At 47.9% G+C, this 23,140-nt stretch overlaps 1 protein-coding gene across 1 annotated transcript in view; it reads right to left on the bottom strand.

Moving 5' to 3' along the window:
• Positions 1 to 3,832: 3,832 nt before the first annotated feature.
• Positions 3,833 to 23,140, bottom strand: part of FAM207A (family with sequence similarity 207 member A) — a 37,547-nt gene continuing 18,239 nt past the window's right edge. Inside the window, exons 4-7 of the mRNA XM_039728579.1 lie at positions 12,173 to 12,241; positions 8,982 to 9,135; positions 5,778 to 5,846; positions 3,833 to 4,441 (exon numbers count right to left, since the gene is read on the bottom strand). Coding sequence (XP_039584513.1) covers positions 4,315 to 4,441; positions 5,778 to 5,846; positions 8,982 to 9,135; positions 12,173 to 12,241 — 419 coding nt within the window. The 3' untranslated portion in view covers positions 3,833 to 4,314. The remainder of the gene's footprint in view (positions 4,442 to 5,777; positions 5,847 to 8,981; positions 9,136 to 12,172; positions 12,242 to 23,140) is intronic.

Raw genomic sequence — 23,140 nt, 5'->3', positions numbered from 1 at the left:
AGGTAAATAAAAGGCAAAAGAAACAGATACAAGTGTGGGAAATGTAACGATCAAGCAGGGAAGAGGGCAACTGGGAAAGGAAATAACCCCACACAGGGAAAGCACTCACTGCACATGCTGGAACATGCAAGAGTGGCAGGAGGTCAGAAGTACCAAGTCTCTGCTCTGCCAGCCACTTTCTGGGCCAGAAGGAGCAGGAGATGCTGGAGTTTCAACTGTGTGGAGCTCCCTGAGTGCTGGGTCAGCAACACTGCCCACAGTGGGACTGCTGAGGGCCATCCCCATGGCTGGAGGGGTCTGCTGGCACCTGCAGCCACGTCCCTGGCAAGGTGCCCCAGGCAGAGTCTCCTGTGGGCTGGGGTGTGACTGGTGACGTGCAAGGTTATGGAAGGGTAAGGAGTGCAGGTCTTTTTTGTGAGCTGGGAGACAACCTCTCACCCCCAGGCAGCAAACCTAGAGATACACCCCCAAATGACCCACAGAGGCTCAAAGCTCAGCCTGAGCAGTGGCTGTGGTGAGGAAATGCATGGGAAGGCAGTCAGTCCTGCTGTGCCCCAGCCAGGGAGCAGAGAGAGCAACCATACTGCAGCAGGGACCCCATGCTCCCAATATTCCCACTGCTCCTCACCCTAAGCACAGAGTAAGAAGGGGAGCTGAGGGCTGGAGTTGCATGATCCAGGGCCTGCTCTCAGCTGGAGAACCTGGGAGTCACCTCAAGGAGCAGCCCCCAGCCCCACTGCTCCCAGCCAGCACTTGGGATGAGCCATCTGGAGCCCAGCAGCCACAAGGTTTCCGTGGCAGCCTGGGAGGCAGCAGCTCCACCCCAAGATCCACAGCACCAGCCCATGCTTCAGTGCTAGTGAAAGCCATTTCACGTGCTTAGTTAGCTCCAGGGGATCAAAGAAAGCCATGGGCACATAAGGCAGCTCATGGCTTCAAACAGAGTGTAAGCAAAAGTGCTCTCGACCCAGCAAAAGCCACATTTTCCACAGGCAAAGGGGACTTGTGTGAGGTCTGTAAGGAAAACTTTCCTTGCTGGGCAGACGAGCCAGTAAGAGGAAGGAAGAAGGACGTAGGCTATGTGCTCACAGCCCAAGGGATTTCCTAGGGCTGGACTGTGTGTGTATGACTCACTGCACCTTTCCAGGCTGTGCTGCTGCCCCGATGCTCCAGCAGGAACCAGCCAATGGGCCATCGCAGGTACCACGGAGAAACGTGGGAGTAGGAAGAGCAGGGATATTAAAAAATATCCCTGCACACCAACAACACTACCCAGGAGCTGATGGGAAGGGAGAATCCCCTTCCACCCACTGCTCTGTGTGTAGCTGAAAATATCCACTGGTACCACCAGATGGACAGGATACCCTGGCTCCCACTTGCAGGCACAGCTCTGTGAACAGCCTTCAAAGGCGAAATCCCCAACAAGAAAGAGAACAGCTCAAAAAAGTAGCCCCAAATTTCTCCAGAGCCGAGCTGAGATGCATTCACTGCTTACTCACTTCTTGCCAAGACTGGAGCTGCCGGGTTGGGCCCCCACCCACCCCTCTGGCACAACTACTCCTTACAGCTTGGAAGCTATTTTTTTCCCACCCTGCTATCTAGAAAAGAAAAAAAAGGCGTGAAAGCTTTTATCATCCTGAAAACATGCCAACTGCGAAGGCGACTCTGTGTCTCAGACGCCTGTTTCCTGGCAGATTTTAAGTCCTTTGCTCAACTGCTCGGATGGCGGGGGCAGGAGATGCCTGCAGCAGCAGGCTGTGAACTGGAGCTCTAAACACTCACATGTTTAACTGCTGCTGAATTCCTGGGGGACCAACAATTCCAAACACAGGGCTCAGAGCTGCACACACAGCCAAGTGGGCGCCAGCCCATCCAAGGGCCACCAGGCTGGGTACAGGAGGTACTGAGGGGGGGCACTGGCCCAACACCTCCACGTGGGGACAGCTACCAGGCAGTAAAAAAGTTGGGGGTCACCTTGCTCAGCACCTCTACCAGATCAGTCACCCCTGTGCTTCCCACATAATGAGGCTTCAGCTCTGTTGGCTCCCAGAGGTTTGAAGGGAAAGAACGGGATTCAGCAAGCAGGCTGAGCAAGGAGAAAGTGCTGGACAACTCCACTGTTGGTGTCCAAATTTCCAGTGACCAGCTCGGGCCGTATCCACCTAAAGGTCCTGGGAAATCCACGAGCAGCCTGAGGGGTAGTGACCCTACCTTGGTGCCAGCCCAGAAAGACCTACACACACAGAGCCCTTCGTGACAGCAATGCCTTTGAGGGCTCCAAAGTGCTTGGAGCTGGTTTTGCAGAGGTATATCCAAGTTTTGAGTAGGACCCAGGGATTTTTCCATACCACCTCACGTCATCACCAGCGTGAGGAGTAGGGAGTCTCTGGCTTGCAGTCGAAGAAAAACATAGCAGCATTGTCTTATTCATTGTCTCAGGGTCTGGGTGAGCATTTCTGCACATCAATCACCCCCTCTTTTGTACTCTTTTGTTATTAACATTGTTGCTGTTACTGTTCCTTTTCTTATCTCATTGTTTCCAGTTTCCATCCTCCTTTGTACTTAGAATCACAGAACAAGAGAATTATTCAATGGTTGGGGGTTGGAAAGAGCCTTAAAGTTCATCCAGTTCCAACACCTCACCATGGGCAGGAACACTCTCTACTAGACCAGGCTGCTCCAAGCCCCGTCCAAACTGACCTTGAACACTTCCAGGGATGGGGCAGCCACAGCTGCTCTGGGCAACCTGTGCCAGGGCCTCAGCAGCCTCACAGGGAACAATTTCTTCCCAATATCCCAATATCTAACCCAGCCCTCTGCCAGTGTGAAGCCATTCTCCCTTGTCCTGGTCCTGCAGGCCCTTGTCCACAGCCCCTCTCCTGCTCTTTTTGAACACCTACAGGCAATGAGGGTGGGAAGGCTCAGCTTTCTCTTGTCCAGGCTGAACAACCTCAATTCTTGGATGTCTTTGCCTTCTCCATCTCCCACCTTCTCTCCCTTTCTGCGCAGGAATGGCTGCACCAGGGGCTGGCCAGCCTGAGAGCCACAGAATGGAGGATGGGAGAGTCAGCATCTCTCTGCCAGCAGGAAGCTCCTGCCAGGCCCTGTGGGAAGAGGAGTGGCATTCTCTAACAGGCAGAGTCAGCGACAGCGTCTGCACTGCCAGAGCCAAGAGGCACCAGACAAAGCCTTTGTTTAACAGTGCCAGCCTAGAGACAACAGCAGCAGCATTACTACTGAGGCAAGACAAGTGTGATCAAGGTGCCAGCCACCTCCACCGAAGCTGGTTTCAGGCACTAACTTGGGTCAGAGTCAACTGCAGCAGGCTGCTTTCCCAAGGTTAAGAAGCTTCATTAAACTTTTTTTAATGGCTCAAAAGACAGCACTGGTATTTTTGGATGTCAAATTAGGATCATCTCTAATAGGGAATGGCCCTGCCTTCAGTTGTGCTCCATGAAAATTCACTGGGGTTTTGTGAGCATTGGTGTTTGATAAAGGAAAAGCCTGCTCCAGAGGTTCCCAATCCCAAAAATGACCAGCTCAAGTTCACAGCCTGCAGGCTGAACATGTTTTGGGATGCTTCCTGCAGGGCAAGCCAAACACAGCACAAAGGCTGAAAGGGATGAGCATCACTCACAGGAAGCCCCTTCAGGGCAGGAGGAAGGCAAGTTCTGAGTTAGACATGATCTGCAGTCATTTGTCATTGCTTGTAGCAGTCTCCTGATTCACTGCACACATGAAAAGAACAATTATTTTAAGTTATTTTTCCAGAGAAAGAAATAAACTCATATTTTGATTCTTATTTACCAAAACAAGAGCCAGACAAACTCAGTGCTGTATGAAAGTGTGTTTATTCCAAAGCTAAATTTCTCACAGAAAACAATCTCTATGAACAGCAGCACTGGTCATGACAAACTCCAACAGCCTCCTGGGCTTGGGGTCCTGAACAGAGCAAGCAAGAACCTCTTCTCAAAGTTGCCAGGGAGAGAGGGGGAATGACAGAAAACAGATGCATGTCCGTTTGGCACAATTTCAGAAACCATACCTGCTCACAAGAAGAGCAAATGTATCAAGACACTTTGCAGAGAGATCAATGCCTGCACAGGAATCTCTCAGAACACCCTGCTCCATGCAGCCTGCCTGTGAAGAGCAGCTGCCCCTGTCAGGAGAGAGCTGCATTATTCCTGCAGACAGCAAGCAGGGCTCTTGGTTTCCATCATCTGCTGAACTGCTTCCAAGGACCCAAGAGGCTGGGATGTCGTGCCAGGGATGTGCTCCTCTGCAGCCTGTGTATGTCTGGGCCCAGCTGAAGCTCTAGAGGGGTTCCCCTTCTTCCCCCCGCCTCAGCCTCTCAGAGAGATGCTTGCTGATGGCCAGGAGGGGGTTGGCTCTGTACTGGGGATCGCTGATAACCTCTTGAAACCGAGCCACTTCCTCCTCTCTGAGGAAAGAAAAACAACACACCAGTTCTCTAAGTGCCTCATGTGAAAGGAACTGAGCAGATAAGGACCTGCTCATAAAGTAGCAGATTTCTGCTGAGACAGAGTGATCCTGAGTGTAAATCTCAGAGAAAGACAGCGCAAGAATAAACCTAATTTAGCCAAGGGCAAAGCTCGAATTGCTGCCAGCTCCATGGGAGCCAGGGACTTTGATCTCATGCCACAGAGACACAAACAATCACGACAGTGTCCAGCATCACTTGGGAATGTTTTTTTCTAGAGCTTTTTCCCCAGTAAACCAGAAACGAGAGACTGTGGATCTGGTGAATCACTGGGAATGAAAATAACTTCAGATTGCACCAGCACAACATCAAATTCTCTTTAGTGAGCTCCTCTACTGACTCTCTTTATTGCTGAACCTTGAGCCTTGGTAATCCTACATGCAACACTAGCTGGGCACCATGGGAAGAGTGTGACAGAATTACCTCTGCATGCCTGGTCACAGCTGCTTCCTGGGGAAATGGCCTCATCTCAAAAAGCAAGCAAGCAGGGAGGGACAAGAACAGAGCAGGAGTATGAAAAAAAACCCCGTGAGTTTTCACACAGCCACATCCACTACAGCATCCTCATCTCCCTCAGACTGCCAGGCTCTCCACAGCCTCGCCAGACAAACACTTGGTAGTGCTCAGCTACTTCCCTCCCCTTCAATGCTCCTGCCAGAGTAACAGAGAGAAGAGCCAATGCTCCTGAAGCTTGGCTTGTGGTGTTAAGGTGAGGCTTAGGGAACCTCTCATCCAAACTAATATCTTGGGAAAGAAACCTCAAACCTCCTCCGAATTTTTCCCTCCCAAGAAGCATAGACTCGCCAGACCACCAAAAGCAAAGCAAGGCAGAACTGAGTGAGAAAGGCATCCCAGCACCAGCACTGGCCTGCTTCTGACAGAGAAGGCATTCATGGAGAGCAGTGCTGCATCTGTAGCCTGACTGTTCAGCCTCAGTTTGAAGCTGAATGGCTCAAAACTGACAGAAATCCAGGAAACAAGAAAGCAAACACTGCCAGATCACAGAGCCCCAGCCCTAGGAGAGCTGTGCTGAGGGAAAATGAAGATCTTGATGGCAGTATAAACTATCCAACAGATAGGGAATAAGGAGCTGCCAGACCAAGTCCAGGTGTTACTTGGACACATTTAAGTTCTCCCTCCTTGTTGATTTTCAAAAGCCATGTGGACTTGGCTCTTGAGCACAAGGGTTAGACCAGGTCACCCTCACAGGTCCCTTCCCGTCTCAGCCATTCCGTGAGGCTCAGCAGGAACTGGACACTGACAGCTGGGTACTTACAGCACCTGATGTTTCTGGACTTGTTTCATCAGACAGAAGTCTGCTGGTTCTGCCTTTGCTTTTATGTGGCTATGGAGAGAAAAAACAAAACAAGTGAGTGTTAGAGCATTAATTTAGCAATGGCTGTGTAGATGGAAAGAGTCCAGGGGTTCTGCATCTGCCTTTCCAGAAAGAACAGGTAATTAATTGTCCTGCATGGAAATTCTCCTGAAAGGCAATTATTTCCATAGCCAGGCATTGCAGGGAAATGCAAACTCCTTCCGCCCGAGGCTGAGAGAGCAGGAGGCATTACAGGAAAACCAGATCACTCAGAGCCAGCACTGGTCAATAGCTGTCCATGCCCAGATCACTTTCTGCTTATCACTGACCTCCAGGTCAAACTGATCCCATTGCTTAGAGCAAAGACTCCATGGAACCTCCCCTCCCCGCCACACGTGTCACCTCTGCACAGCTCATGTTCCCTCCTGCTGACACTGCAGAGCTCCAGCCTCCACAGCCACCATGGGAACACCAGGGATGCTCAGCAAGAGGAGGGAGCTGCCAGCCCTGCTCTGGTTCCTGCAGTGGGATCACTGGGATATAACGTGCTATAATGCAGGATGGTGCATGTGTGCATGAGAGGCACAGCAGCAGATACCAATCTGGCACCTCTCTATGCATTCCTTATTCCTGGGCAAAGTCCAAGGAGACCAGAGGTGCAATACCATCCCTCGTGACGCCCGATGCCAAGCAGCAGCAGAGATTTACCACAAAGCCAGCACTAAGCCCCAGCAAGGGACACACAGGAAGCACAGAGATTGCTTTTGGGACTTGTGAGAGGAGCTGCCGGTAGAACTAGACATTAGGAAAGGAGAAGAAATTTCCATTTTTCAAGATTTCAGAGATACAAAAGCTAACAGAAGAGAGAGGCTGGGAAAAGGCTGTGCCTCTGTGGCGTAGTGTTAGGTTTCTTTTTCTCAGGCCAGGTCTTATAAACCCTCAAAAGGGAACCTAACACACCAGCTAAAAGGATAGCTCAGCTATTACCTTTTGGGGGCAAATAATAAGCAGGATGGCTTCTGCTGCAGTGTTAGAAACAAAAAGGTTTAATAAAAGGCAAAATAACAAACAGAAAAACTCAAGCCAGGTACAGAGGTCTGCCCCTAGTATAAACACCTCACAAAAGCCACTTAGTTCTTTTGTTCTCTTCTTTTCTACCTGATGGGCCAGGCGGGACTTTTTGGCTTCTATCCAATTAGATGACCCCGAGTTTTTGGTGAAGTCTCTGAGGTCCTATGAGGTGGCTTTTCACCTAATCGTTGAGAGAAACTTCTGGGCTTCTTCCCTTTTTTGGGGGACAAAGGCTAGCTTTGCCTCTCTGTCATTAGGGGGCACACTCCTACAGGGTAGCTCCTCCCCAATTTGCCCTGAAGCAGAGCCCCAGCACACAGGCCAAGGGGGAGAAAGAAATCCCCCCTCTCTGTTGGAGCAGGGGTCAAGGAGGAATATTCCCATAATGGTAGGTGCTGGGGGCTATGGCCACCTCCACCTGATCTGCCCCAAAGGTCAGGAAACACAACAATTTCTCACCTCCTCTTCAAGACAGCAGGACCTGATATCTTGTTACAGTAACCTCCATCTCCTCTTCCTACTTCCCTCTCTGGCATGCTACCCTCCATCCTCTTATTTTGCCTTTTTTCCCTCCTTTCTTCTTACTCCACTTGCCTCACATTCCTTCACGTCACTCACTTCCATCACCCACTGCTATGGCCACCTCCACCTGATCTGCCCCAAAGGTCAGGAAACACAAAAATTTCTCACCTCCTCTTCATGACAGCAGGACCTGGTATCTTGTTACAGTAACCTCCTCTTCGTACTCTTCCTCTCTGGCATGCTACCCTCCCTCCTCTTAGTTTGCCTTTTTTCCCTCCATTCTTCCTTTCTTCTTACTCCCTTTGCCTCACATTCCTTCACGTCAGTCATTTCCATCACCCACCTCTATTCAATCAGTTCCTGCTCATTTTCCTCTCCTCTCCCTCTTCTAATTTTTAACAGCTCAGCACAGGAACAACTTCTGGTCCTAGTTTGCCTGGAATGCTCACAGAAGCTCAGGAAAATCCTTTCTCAAGCTGGATGGCAGCCTTGGTCACCAGAGCAGGGCTTGCCAAACCTCTGTGTGCCACCAAGTCACCATGGCAGTCCCTTCAGAGGTGGGCAGCTCTGCAGAGGGTGACAAAGCCTAAAGGAAAGTTATCCTGGAGTACATTTCCTGCTGGATTTCCCCTCAAAATCACCAGCATGCTGCCTGTTCACTTGGACCCTGTTAGCAGCTCAGCTTCATTACACTTCATTGCCTTCATTCATTATAAAACAGAATAAAAACCTCCCTGTAATGCGCTTTTACCCTGCAGGAGATCAAATTCCTGGAGAATCTAATCTTTTATTAATACTGCTGACAAATCACCAGAGTATTACCCTTCCTTTCTGTAATGATTCAAATCCTATAAAGGCCTCCTCTGATTATTTCAAACACTCCTATGCAGACATTTGGGAAGCCAGCAAGGGGAAGAAGAGCCTGTAGCTCCCCCATGCCAGTAGCAAGGGAGGCTGGTTTGGGGTTAGCAGGTCACAGGCAGTGTAGGTGACATCAGCCCACGTCAAACTCCCACCTCCACTGTGCCAGCTTGGGATTCTAAAAGGAGAGGCTTCTGGCAGAGGTCTGGGATAGGGAGAGAGGGAGCTGACAGTGCACAGGGAACTCAGCCATGCTCTTGGCCGAAGCCACACTACAAAACAAAGATTCTGGCCAGAGCACAAAGGGCACTGCTCAAAGGCTTGAAGTGCTTCAGGATAAAGCCTGGATGAAGGCCTGGAGGGATGCAATGTCAGGCTGCAACGCCACAAGATGAGGTTATCACTGAGCTCAGCAGCATCACAATGTGGACACCTATGTGCCACTCCTGCAAATCCCAGGATATCTGAATGCTCCCAGCCTGTCTCATGCCAAGCCTCATCCAAGCAATATGGCTCCCCTCTCAGCTGTGCGCTCAGAAGACACATTTCATCTTTTTTTACTGTGTCAAATGAAGCACAAAAAGGCTAAAATAGAGTTGCCAATGAGACCCTGCTCTCCTGACCATGGCCTGCAGCTACAAGCCGAGCTGAAGGCCCCTTCACTGTGCAGGAAGAAGGGAAATACACAGCCCATCTCCAAATGGCACATACCTTTTGAGTGGCTTCCTTCCCCTGGCACCTGTGGTCAGGCAAGAGAGCTCAGGCAGGGCTTCCATCAAGGGCTGCATGTCTCCCACCACAGGTGTTGCTTTCCGCTTCGCTTCAGCTTTTAGCTTTTGCTTGGCCATCTTCACACTTTCTATTTCTGTATCAGAAACAAGGCATTACTGGAAGAAGGGGAAACACCTGCAGGAGATAACCCTTGAGCTAAGAAATTCATAAGTTGTTTTACCATTTACAACAGGCCAGAAGTGATTTAAACCAGAGAAAAAATGAACAAAATGCAGCTGGGTCATGCCCTCTATTGATGCATTAGATTGTAACTATATACATCCCTTCTGACATTGCAATGGCAAGTGAAATTCCCAGATTTTCTCTGTTTGCATCCTTTACACTGTTCATTGCTCACAGCAAAACAGCACAGGAGTCCTGGTGTGACAAAAACCACACTGACCTTGCATGGAATTGGGAAACAAGAGGGGAAGGGACAACCCAAATACAGCCAACTCCAAATCTGGCCTTAAACAGGCACAGCCCCCTCCCTGTGTTGCTGTTGGGACCAAACAACAGTCTCCTAGCACAGGCAGGAAAGATGGACTAAATGTCAGTTGTTTACTTAGTCTGAAGCGAGTCAAGGCTCCAACTCAATGACTCATTGTGGAGTGCAAGCAGTCAGATGCTGGATAAAGTGGACCCTTGGAAAAGCTCTGCACCAAGAGGCAGATGCACATGGCTTTTCTCACGACCAGGTTTCCTGGTCTCCCAGCAGCAGCTCTGACAAGAGTGTGGAACAGAAAGCTCCACAAATGTTACATCTGACTCCTTCTTTCTCTTAGAAGGTGGGCATTAAAAGCCACAGGCTTCTGCCTCAGCCCTTGAGGCTCCCTGATGTGGTACTAAGTTCCACAGCTGCTCACACTTCCCAACGCCAGCAGTTTCCAGGCTGAGCACCAGCAGAATATGTCCTTTAGGACAGCCCACAAAAGCCCAGCACTGCTACAGGCCTCCAGCTGAACTCCAAAATGCCCCACCTGACCCACAAATCCCTTGGACAGCTGCAAGTATGAGCCTCAGTGCTGAGCTACAAACTCCTTGTGTGGACATGACAGTGTGCCAGAAGCCACGGGGCTGAGTTGGTGACACAGGGATGCCAACAGCTCCCAAGGCAGCATGGCCACAGAAGCCAGAAGTATTTTTGGTGGGAGCACAAAAGCAGCCAATCCCACTTACAGACCACAATCCTGGGTCTGATCCTGCTTCCACAGTCAAGGAAGCAGAACTCAAATTCAGTGGCTGCTCCTTTAATAGCTTTGCCTTGCTTGTTCTCCAACTCAGCTGAGTAGAAGAGCAACAGTTTTTCATGAACTGCAGTTCTGCTGCACATGGATGTTTGTGACAAATCAGGATTGGAAACACTTCTCCTCACAGCAATCCCTGCCAAGAACACAGCTTTCTGTTCTGCATTACTTCTTTTTTTGGTCTGGCTTTATGAAGCTGACTACTTCAGTGCTTTCATAAACAGTATGTGCTGAAAATTTTCAGACACCTGATTCTGCGCAAACATCCCAAATTCTTTTCCTATGAAGTCTTGTTCATCTGAGGAGCCAGGCAATATATGTATTTTTAAATGTGCATACTTCTAATGTCTGAAGCATTACCTAAGTTTTTTCCCCTCTCTAGTGTCTCCTAAGATTACTTATTGGAATGGAAGAAAGTTTTGCATTTGTACTACTGGGCTGATCTTTGGTTCCCAGGCGTCTTGGCATCCAGTGTCACAAAAGCAGCCCTGGGACAAGAAGGAACAACAAACTCAGATTTAGGAAAACAGAGATGTAGTTGTAACTTCAGCAGTCCAAGCTGGGTTCTCTTGTGGGGGACACAAAGCTCTTTCTCCACAAAGAACTGGCAGAGTTTTTAGGTACTTCTGTACCTGTAAAGCACTTCTAACATCTGATATCTCCTAAGACAGGTAATTCAGCCTGGAGTTTACTGTCTTGGTCTTCTCCTCAAAGCAAAGTCTCTGCATTTCACTTGTATTCCCTCAGTAATTTCAGAGCCAAGAGAAAGAGGCCACAGCAGGGCCAAAATAGCACACATGATCTTGGGAAAGCCTGATGCTACAAGGGCATCAGGAGGCTGGATTAAGACCGTGTAGGGATCCTGCTCCTGGGCTTTTCCAAAGCAGCTGACCTTGACTAGCAAAGCCATCTGTGTTCTGTGTCCAAGCAAGATGTCCAGGCACTCAGCAGCTGCTGGCCGGTTGTTTGGGAGGAGGTTTCCTTCACACTCATGTGAGTTAAATTCATACCTTTTTATCCAAGAAGAGCCAGACACACCTTCAGTGCAGTTGGTGAAATCAAGGTTAATGAGCTTGGGTTCAGAGCTCAGGCACAGAGATCATTTGGTCTAGCACAAAGCCACATCCCTTTGCCCCCAAAATAGTCTGTGCCCAACTCTGTTGGGCAAGAAGGTGTTAGGAGAAAAGCCTGTCCCAAGAACAGCTTCAGGTGACACAAGGAACCCCTCTGCCACACTGGGTACGACAGCATAGTCCTCTACTGTGCTAAGACACTCCAAAAATAGGAAAAGAGAAGCATTTCTGCCATGGGCTGGGTTTGTTCAGCTCATATTTCACTGCCTCGAGAAAGGCCAGACTGTCTGGTGAGCGGGTTCACTGACCTGCAGCATGTGGGAAAGAGCAGTAACACAGCCAGCAGTGTCCAGAGCTCTGCCTCACTGAGGGGGCAGGAGAGCCCACTGTAGGGTCTCACCACAGAGGTCTGGGTTAGCTGGTGGCAGCGTGGAGCTCAGCTCCAGCCTGTCCTGCCATCCCCACGGCTCCTGGGTGAGGAGGAGCTGCACTAGACAGCTACTCACATCTGTACCAGAGTTTTGAAAGATAGAAAAATATGCCAAACTTACATGGGCACAGTGCCCTTCTGGATAAACAAAGGGTTTATGCAGTCACATGTCTTACACATGGTAAAAAATCAAAAGTAGAACTGGGGCAATGACTAAGTCTTGGTGCTAAACACTGAGAAACAATACCTGGAAATTTTATGCCAGTGCTGGGGAGGGATGAAGATTGCTGAGAAGCATTCAGCTTCTTCCATCACCCAAACCCAGAGTACAGAGATCTGTCAGAACTATGCTCTGTGATACCGTGTCACAGGAATACTCACTCTGCAGCCATCTTTCCTTCCTCAGCTTCATCTTCTCTTTTTTAGAAAGTATTGTTTTTTCTTCCAAACCTAGAAGAGAAGAGACATGAGATGGAGCCTGGCTCCTGCATAACAGATTCTGTTCAACCCTTGAAGCTTTTCAACCTGCTGGCACAGCAGGCAGGCTGCAGGCAGATCCAGAGCTACCCTGCAACCCAACTTTTAGCCAAACAAATCAAAACTGCCTGGCTGTGAGTTAAAAAACAAAAGCAAACAAGCAGATCAGATAATCAGCATAGCATCACAGAATGGTATGGATTGGACAGGACCTCAAAGCTCATCCCATTTCAAACCCCCCTTCTGTAGGGCCCAGAACAGCTTGTTCCAAGCCCCGTTCAACCTGGCTTTGGACACTTCCAGGGATGGGGCAGCCACAGCTCCTCTGGGCAACCTGTGCCAGGGCCTCACAAGGAGAAACTTCTGAAATATATCCAGGGCAGCCCTAAGGAGGAGCTGGTCACTAGCAGCTTGTAAACAGGACTAGTACCTACTATTTCCCAAATTCAGTATTTGGAAACCAGCTGTTGAACACTAATATCCAATACAAAGTAAAATACCATCACAAATATTTTTACTGGAGATCTGTTGCAAGTGCTATAAAATGATATCTTATCTCACGTGTTTAAAACAAAATTGACTTTAGCCAACTTTTCTCCTGACATGTGCTGGAAATACCAGAATTCCAATAGAGTGACAAGCTCCCCAAAGATCATGCCATTCATTTTAGCTTCTTCTTAAGTCTGGGGAAGAAAATTACCCCTTCCTCCCCCTCCAACAGAAAGAGAAGAAAGGGCTTCAATACAATTACGAAAACAACTCACTAAGAATAACTTCTCTGAAGCTACAGATCCTTTATGATGATTTCAACAAAAGCATCCTTTAATACTTTCTTAAGAACAGAACAAACCTGCTGGGGCTAAGGCGACCTTCCCATGAAACCAACATTCACCACCATGTTTTGAGTTTCTAAGACAGGGAGAATGAAGCTGGAGCTTCCACAGCCTCATTTCCCAGAAAAACAAATTCCCCAAAAGCACTTACGAAAACCACATTTGTTGTGGTGTCAAAACAGATGCTGAAAGAATAAATTGCATGATCCAATAACCAACTCTTGAGTTACACCCACCCCCGATCACCCCACATTTCTGTGGTTTCAGGGGGAAAAAAGGATGAATTACAGTCAATTATCACACACATTATTATTATTATGGAATTATTATCCCACCCCAATGATCTCCAGAAGGCTGCCTGCACAGACACCACAGCTGCTCCAGCCTGCCCAAATTTCAGCCATGGCAGTGCTGGGAAGATCTGCCCCTCATCTGGAAACACACTCATGACTTCACTGGAAAAACATCGTCTGGCAGCATTTGTTAATGAAAATAAAAAGGCCCAATTCAGCCAGCTGGCCAACCCTAGTAATAACAGCAATTCAGGTTCGGCTTGGTGGTTTTTTTTCCCCAAAACAGTAGTGGAATATTTAAGGAAACACAAAAGCTGTTTTCCTGGCAGGAACCCATCCTTGCTGCTGGCTGGGGGAAGGTGGCCACAGATAACCAGAGGCTGCCTGAGGGCAAGGAGCTGCGTCCCTGCTGTGCCAGCAGCCAGTTCCTGCCCTTTTCCATCACTTGGCTCCCTAGACATTCCAATTTCCATATCCTAGCCTGCCCTCAGAAGGCTGCTCAGCTGCTTGAAGGTGCAAAGTTGTGTTTGGCAGCTTCCAGTTGTGATGTTGAGTGCCAAAACCACTGGAAAGCCACTGGAGGACAGTGAAGGCAGAATTTAGCTAGTTAATTAACAGCACAGACCGTCCCCAAGGTAGCCTTTTGTTTTTATTTAGCTTGCAAGCACCTCTGAGATCAAGCCAAACCACAGCTCCATTTTAATTACTTTCCTGTGAAATCAGAAGGGTTGAACACCCCTCTCCAGCCCACTGCACAGGTAATTTAACAACACTTGCCTTTGAAACCCTGTGCATGGAGGAAAGGTGAGCAAACCCCATTACATTAGCTAAGGGAAATCTCCACACTGTAAATTTGACAATTATTCGTTTTAGCAAGAAGATCTTTTTTTCTTTCTTCCCTCTGATCTGTGCAGTACAAGACATGCCAGATACAAACAGGTTAAAAAAAAACCCCACAATAGCTTTTTGCCACCTACATCAAGCACTTGGTACTACTCCTGGCAATCCTCAGGATGCTGCTTTCATGACAGAGAAGCAGATTTTTGAGGATGGCTTCTTTAATTTCAGAAGTCTTGAGGGTTTTTTGGTAAAGGACTCAGAGTAAAAATAAAATATATACACACACACACACATATATATATATATGACTATTTTTCACAAAGAACTCGTTAGACTAAATATATATCTATAAATCCTACGTTAGAAATCCCCATTTTATCCTTTTTAGGCATTCAGAAAGAAGCTGGAGTGAGTTAAAGCTGTAACACTACAGGCTTCCCTGCCCCACTATTTAATTTTGGCTCCGCAGCCAAGAGGGTTTGACAGTTCCAGGAAACTACACTACTTGGAGCATGTGGCCATTACCAGAAATATTCAATAAACCTGTGCCATGCCACATGGACAGAGGAGGCTCCTTCAGCACCAGGCACTTGCAAGGCTCCTCCTGGGCTATCAGACATTAAGAAACAACACGTAGCATTAATTAATATTCCAAAACCCCAATGATACATAACAGTAAAGCTGTTGCTGCTCAAAACATAGTATTTTGGCAAACTAAAGTTAAATAATAACAGATGTTTTAATTTTAGCCTCAGTTGTGTAACAGCAAGAACGAGCATATGCCTACAGCTGTGGGATGAGTTAATGAAGGAAGTCAGACTACATCCAAAAGCAGAATATTGGGTGTGGTTTGGGTTGTTTTTTTTAAATTACATAGTGTCACTTGTAAATTGTGCAGTGCTCTTGTCCAATGAAAAAGCCTGGGAAATGGTAAGGACACAGTGCTGTGACCTGGCAGCTGTCACTGCACAGCCCCTGAAGGTGTTCTTATTCCTCTAGGAACAGAGTTGAGGGACAGCACGAGCCAGGCAAAAAGCCAGCCAAGATGTCCTCTGGCAGAGAGGATGCTCCACAGCTCCCGCCCTCATCCCACCGACAGCTCCCAGTGCGTGACCTCCAGCTCCACTGCTGCCAAAACCATTGATGCACAAGGGTCACGAGTGTGACCAAGGCCTGGGGGTGGCAAGGACAGGGGCTGTATCCAAACTCTTCGTCCTCTTGCTGTTAGGTGAGCCCCCAGGAACAGCTTGGTACCTGTATGTGGGCACAGAAAACCCATTTGGGTTTTGCCCAGTCTCAGCCCTGCCCACCCTGAGCAGGTTTGGGATCCAGTGCTGGAGGAAAAGGTGCCAGCTCCTGCTGGGCCAGAGCAGGTTTCTCCATGGATACAGCATTTGCTTTTCATGATCTAAAACAAGCTACGTGATTTTTGTTCACACTTAGTAATTACACCAGGTGTTAGGAGAAAAACCTGGTGCTCTTCCTGCCCCAATGTGGAAGGTGTGAGAAACGACCCTCACTTTTAAAATTTTAAAAAGGTTTATTAAACCTTGACAAAAATTACAACAAAGGACTGAATAAGGCAAAATCACAGCACTGGGAGGCCCTCCCCATGACTACCAGCCACGTGGCTCCTCTACAAAATAGATGCTCTGCCTTTTATATCTTTAGCTCCTCTGAAAGCTTTGTCAGTCAACTCTTTCTCTGCCGTCCATTGGTGGAGACTACTTTTTACATCTTGATTGGAGGTCAGGTGTTGTTGTGCCATGCCTCATGGTAACAAGCCAGCCTCCTCTAAATGTCTTGACTACTAAGGCTATGACAAGGGTGGGAGGGAAAGAGGACTATGGAATGACATATTTCAATAACATCATCATACCTTTATATGTATCTATCTACCTATGTACATCTATATTACCTCTTAATTGTGAGAGCCAATTTTTACATGACTTATCTATAACAAAGGTATCCTACAAAAAGTGGGATCTGCATTCTCTGCCCCTTCAGATGCCCTGGTTATCTGAAGCAAAGCCTACTTCCAAGCCTGGCTTGCCCCTGGAAACCCAGAGCAGCAGTGCAGCTCGTGTCCTCACGCCAAGGTCATGGCTCTGTCAGCCTGGTAAACATCCCCAGGCTCCAAGCAGCCCAGCAAGGGCACAAGGCCTCCCAGGGCAGCCCAGCTCAGCCTCAGCTCACAGGGGCACACAAGTGATGTTCCATTAGAGGGGGGAGCACATCCCCTCAGGAGGTGACCGGGAAGTCACAATGTGCACAGCAGGCTGCGAAAGGCGACTTCAGAGGCAAAGCCTGTCCTTACACACGGTGTCTAAAGTGCTGCTGGCACACTCAGCCCCTTCCACAAGGTAAAAGCACCTCCTTCTCCTCCTCTGCCCAAAGCCTTGTCCATTTTAGGTCCTCACCCTGCCCCCCTGCATGTTCTCAGCAGCCCTCCCCAGAAGAGAGGCTGCCCTTCCCAGGCTCACTCACAGACAGGCACACAGAGGATGCTCAAGGTGACCCAGTGTGTCACTGCTCCTAAAGCCACTTGTGCTGCTGAAGGTTATTTTTATAACCAAGGCTGAAATGCCACAGGGAACCCAGATTGCTGAGCCAAGGACTGCAGAATGCCTTGTCTAAGACAGGAGCTTGGTATTGCTATTTCAGGCTCAGAGAATCAAAGAAATCATAGAATGGTTTGGGTTAGAAGGGACCTTAAAGACTAACCCATCACAAACCCCTGCCATGGGGAAAAGAAAAAAGAAAGGAAAATAAAAGGAGAGGTCTCAGTACTCCCTGACATGGAAAACTTCAAAGCCCACAAAACAAATGCAGCAAGGCTCACCCACAGACAGGTGCCCTGGGAAACACATGCCATGTCAGGGACTTACCAAGACCAGGAGTGATGTCCTTCAAGAAACAGGGCTTTCCAGCTTTGGAGAATGAGTCTGCTTACAAGAAAAGACATTTTAACCCCCCACATCCCTTTCCATGTACATGCAACAAGGGTGTGTGCACTTCATTCAACAAAAGAGTTCTCCAAAAGTATCATAAATTACACAGTGCAAATATTCTTATGTGTCAAGGAATGGTATGGCAAAAAAGTTGACTTTTTCCTTGCCATCACTGGCATATATTTGCTCTCTGTGCAGCCCCATAACCAATATAAATACCTGTGATCACAGTGAGTTTAGTTTTATGCCCAGCAGCTCTCAGCAAGTTCTGCTGCAGCTTCCAGACTTACAAAAGGTCACTCAGCCACAAGAGCAGCAGAGGCCACAGCATCAGTGCACCAGCCCTGGAAGCATTCAAAATGTGTGGACGTGGCACATCCTCACTTCCCCAAAGACCAGCCTTCCCAGAGGTGCAGCACCCAGCCCTGGCAGAAGTTTTGCAGATAAGCAACTCCTTGGGATTATACCCACTGTACCTGCTTCCCTGCTCCTGCAGGTCTGACAGGATCTGTAGCACCTCTGTCCCACATCTGGATGTGTGAGGCCACATCTGGAGTGATGGGGCCACTCCTGGGCTCCCCAGGAGAAGGGAGACACACTTGGGCGAGTAAATCCAGGTAAGGGTCACTAAGATGATTAAGGTGTGTCTTTTACTTGAGGAGAGGCTGAGACAGTTGGAGAAGAGGCCTAAAGGAAATGCTATAAATGTGCACAATACCTGATGGAAAGGAAGAAGAGGAGACAGACAGACTATTCCCAATAGTGCCCTATGACAAGAGACAAGGAGCACACACTGAACCACTTGTTTTTGGGATAATTTTTACAATTCTTTAAATTGTCAGGAGGTTATGGAGCCCCCAGGTCTCCATCCATGGAAATATTCAAAATCTGACTAGATACAGTTCTAAACAACCTGCTTTATCTGATCAAAGTGGACCACCAAAGTAGACTCCAGTGAGTATGCAAGAGTCCTTTGTCACAGAGGATAAAAATTTGTATTTTAGCAAAAGAGATACACGCACCATAGCTATTTGTGGGGATGCTGCAGTTTCAATAAAAGCCAGTGAGGAGAACAGAACACCATTTCTATAAAAGCTTGAACAGCAACCAATCTCTGGAATGAGATTTATTCTGAGACCAGGAGTAATTCATGTTTACCAATGGGTAAATTCTCTCCTTAGGGCTTACTAAGGGAGGTAGAATACTGAAACATTGCTATGCTTTTTGACAATGCCTTGCAGGCCTGCATTTGAAAGAGATTTTCCCCCAAATATCCTTTCTTTTCCTGCTAATAAGATTATCTTTGACTATCCTGTCCTTTGAGAAGCTTTAAAAATCAGTAGTTCAGTATCTCTGCAGTATTACACAGTGAAAGATCTAGCTCTGAAATAGTTACACTACTGGATTTTATCTGGTGCTTCTTATTTATCCAAAAAGGCAAGAACAGTTTACCTTAATTTCCTTTTAACTGCATATTAGCCAGTAGACAATTAAATTGGCATTCCCTAGGGATGTTTTCCATCTCCAGCCACTGGTTCCTATAACCCCTCTCATACTGTTTTTGGCACCTGGTGCTTCTTTTACCTATGCCTTCATATATGCTCTTTCAGCACCTATGGGGAGGCAGCTCTGCTCAGCTCTACTTGTTATTACATTCCCAGTGGATGGATTCAGTGGAGACACTGCATCTTATCACAGAATCACAGAATGATTTGGGTTGGAAGGGCACTCAGAAATCATCTAGTTCCAACCACGCCTGCCTCAGGCAGCATTTTATGCTGCATTTCCCCTCAAAGCCAAAGCAGCGGCCTGATGGGGTGGTGGGGAAAGGTGAGAGAGCAGACAAAAAGAGGGAAGAGAGGGAAACAAAATATGGATTTAACGATGCTCAAAGTACAGAAGGACAAAAGCACAGAGGGACAGACTTCCAAGGCACTGTCAGGTGCCACTGCAGCACTGGCAGCAGACCAGCTGCACACAGGAGGAGGTATGAGGCATCACCCAGAATGAGCTGTGGAGTTGTTTCTGTTTCTCAGGGATTACAGCAAACACCAAAATCTGTTACATGCAGAGCCCCACCTTCCCCCCACTCTTACACACAATACATTCCCATGGATTCATTTGTCTGTTAGTAGAAATTCCCAGTTTTCCTCATTTCCTGGAGTCAGCTTTAGCATTCAAAGCCACCTTCCTGGGAAAAACAGGCCATGGAGGGATTCAGACAGATTGCATCATCTGGAATCACTTCTTTAACTGAAATGAGGAAGGACAGGCAACCAGACCGTGTTCACTGTGCAACTTGGTGAAACAAGTGCCTGCAGGAACCACTCCCTCCATCATCTGACAAGGCAGGGATGCAGCCAGTAGCAAGAGCTACAGCTGGACCTTTCCTCAGATGGAGATGGAAAAAAGAGAGGCAGGAGGAACCCCAGGGCTCAGCCCTTCCATCCTGCTAAGCAATGACAGTGCACACTTTACCTGATGGCAAGTGTTGGGGAAAGAAAAGAAACTAATAAAACACATAAAATAAAACAGTACTGCCAGTTGGTCAAAGGAAGGGACTGTCCCACTCTGCTTTGCACTGTTGTGGCCTCACCTCGAGGCCTGTGTGCAGTTTTGGGCACCATAATACCAAAAAAGACATCAAGCTGATAAAAAGTTTCCAAAGAGGGATCACAAGGATGGGAAAGGGTCTGGAGGGGAAGTCTTATGAGGAGTGGCTTCGGTCACTTTGTTCAGCCTTGCAAGACTGAGGGGAGACTTCATTGTGGTTTTCAACATGCCCCTGAGGGCAGACACTGACCTCTTCACTCTCCTGACCAGTGACAGGACTCAAGGAAAGGGCAAGGAGCTGAGTCAGGGGAAATTTAGGTTGGATAGCAGGAAAAGACCTCTATGATCATCAAATCCAAACACCAGTGCAGGTTCCACCATCAGGCCATGTCACTAAGCACCACAGACACCTTCTGAACACTTGCAGGGATGTGAGTCTATCACTGCCACCAAGGCAGCACCTTCCAATGCCTGACCATCCTTTTAGTGAAGAACTTGGGCCCAGTATCCAATCTAAACCCCCCTGGTGCAACATGAAGCCATTTCCTCTGGTCCCTTGCTCCCTGGGAGCAGAGCCCAAGCCCCACCTGGCTGCACCCTCCTGTCAGGGAGTTTTAGAGAGTGATAAGGTCTCCCCTGAGCCTCCTCTTCTCCAGGCTGAGACCCCCCCAGCTCCTCCTCATCAAGCTTTTGCTCCAGACCCTTCCCCAGCTCCACTGCCCTTCTCTGGACACGTGAATAATCTCCCCCCACACACACTGAGGTCAGGCTATGTGATGTTTTACACCATTGTGGCACAGGGGGAGCTGGCAGGGACCATTTCAGGGATATAACACAGCTCCTATTAAAAGCTGCCTTTGGCCAGAGGTTTTTAAAGAATTTTAATGGACAGAATCCAATGTGAACTGGTAGTAATACTTCACAGGAGAGAAACATTTTTTTTCCATATTAAGCCACATATCCACAATGGATGGCCTCTGTAGGGCTAAGGGTGGGGTGGGAGTCAGAGCAGTGAAGAGCACCAGGGAGCAAGGAGAACAAGGTGGATTTTTTGCACTCTCCGTGATGTGGAGGCCTGGGAGACAGACACATCTTCCACCCCATAGCTACTCAGCTCCTCAATCAAGTCAACCACTGGCAGATAGTCTGAGTAAGGGAGGCACTGCCATTTCCCAGGAAGCCCCTGGAAGCAAGATGTTAACTGGGATTACTCCAGGCTGGCTTCCCTGGGACGTAACCACTGAGGCAGTGTAAGGCTTCTGAAAATTTAAGATCAGCAGAGAACAATGAGCAGGAACAGGCAAGAAACAACAGCACCAGCAAAAGTGCAATGCCCAGAGTACCACTGATCAAGGGACTCATAACCATTAAAAGGCAAGAGAGAAAGCAAACACCACTCCAAGGTCCAGCTACACCCTTCCTCTCAACACGCACACACACACACTGTGCCAGCCAGTAGGCAACAAACATTACTGGAATGACAAACTCTTACACTTAATTAATACATTAACTCATTTGACTGCTGAATGCCCAGTGATCAATACTTAATTACATTTCCAGGCAACAACGCCAGCCAGAAACTGCATTGAGTGGAGTCTGCAATATGTAACTCCAGGGTAAAAACAAAACCATCACAAGATCAGCAATAAGTGGGAGTTACATCCAGGAGCTTTACCAGCACAGAGAGGAGAGAAAAGATCACATCACAAATGTCTCCACAGTGAAGGAGGAAGAATTGAGCCATGAAGGTCAAGAGAAGACTGTCAAAAGTGGCTGAAATCATAGTTTCAAATGACAGGAGCATAAGGATGAAGCTCTTGCAGAGAGAAAAAGGGGAGAAGTGGGAACAGCAAGGGAAGGGGCAGAAACAAGGGTATTAAAGTAAACTGGACACCCACAGGACACCATTAAATGTTCAGGGAGGTTTGTCTTCCAATAGAAAGGTGTGGGGCTGCCACAGCAAAACTAAAGCCCAGAGAAAGCCCATCTGGGCAGACAGGGAGAAGAGTTGGCAGGAGGATTATTTCTGTTCCTAGCCTGGTGACTTTCAGCACCTACTCACTAAGCCCTCTCTTCTCCACAGGGCACAGAAGGCACAGACTGGACAGATGCTCTCCTTCCATCAGCTGAGAAGGAATAAGCATTCAGGGGCACAGCAGAAGGCAGAGAAGCGCTGGGAAAGGAGAGAATTCCCCCCCACCATTACTTCCTCAGTGTCTAGTTTGCTAGAAGGGCATCAAGTACTTCACTCCAGCAACTTCCATTTGAGAGGCAATTGTGCTTATGCCAATCAGTGCTTTCCAAAAAAATACAAACCTATGACTTTTGAAATATGACAGCTGACGCAAAAATAACATCCAAGCTGATCTCTGCACCCTTCCATCTCTCATGGCAACAACTCTTCCAACAGCAATATGGACTTGGACTTGCTCAAAGTAGGAAAAGACTAAAAATTCTAACATTTATTCCTGAAACCTTCCATTCTTCACAAGTGTCCAGAAATACAAGGATACAATGAAAGCACATGTGCAAAAACATGAGAAATCCTACAAAAAACATTTGAAGATCCACAAAAGTATTCTTCCCAGCTAACGGTTTCCCTGCTTCTTTTTGGGAGATTTGAGAAATTAACATTTAAAAGGTGTACTGCAAACCAGACCTGAGAAAAGGGATTTTCTGGATGGTTCTGAATGCACCCTTCTAACACTGGCAAGTAGCTATCTCAGGCTGCCTCTTCAGCAGAGAGGATACTCCATCAGTAGGAAGGACCAGCCTGCCATCATTGCTCAGAGAGCTGCACAGCTCAAGGACAAGGAAGCTCAAATGTCACATCTCTGCTTCTCCCCCACCTCCTCAAAAAAGTTCCATTAATCAGAAATAGTGCTTTAGCATCTACAATCAAGCTGGGATTTCACCAAAACTCCCATTCCAAAAAAACTTGTCAGCAGTCAAAAGCCTGAGTGTATTCAGCCACACCTAAGGTAGGCAGCCCTTGCCCTTGGCTGGGTGAGGAGGAAGGAGCCCCAATTTCATTTAGTAAATTCTCTGTTCAGTAAATATGTTTTCCTGGCAAACTGGCAGCCTCTTCCACCACATGCCTGTACAGGCAATATCTCCAGAACACCACTCCAAGGTCTCTGTATGCCAACGCCCCACCTACTGCTAAAGGGATTGCAGACACACTCTCAGCTTCTGTAGTGATGCTGCCAGGATGCTTAGGGTGCTTTGGGGAGCAGGGAAGGGGTCTGCAAAGTGCTGACTTGCTCCAGGGAATACTGAATGCAGTATTGGATTGCTTGGCTCTAATGGAACTAAAGAAAAAAAAAATCAACTGTAATCGACTTCCATGTTAATGACACAGAGGCAGGGCTGCTGCCCCTGGAAAGATCGACATGGAATGTG

Source organism: Passer montanus, unplaced genomic scaffold, assembly GCF_014805655.1.
Source record: "Passer montanus isolate IOZ18808 unplaced genomic scaffold, ASM1480565v1 scaffold66, whole genome shotgun sequence".
Taxonomy (NCBI): Eukaryota; Metazoa; Chordata; class Aves; order Passeriformes; family Passeridae; genus Passer; species Passer montanus.
This window is presented reverse-complemented; position numbering and strand designations above follow the sequence as displayed.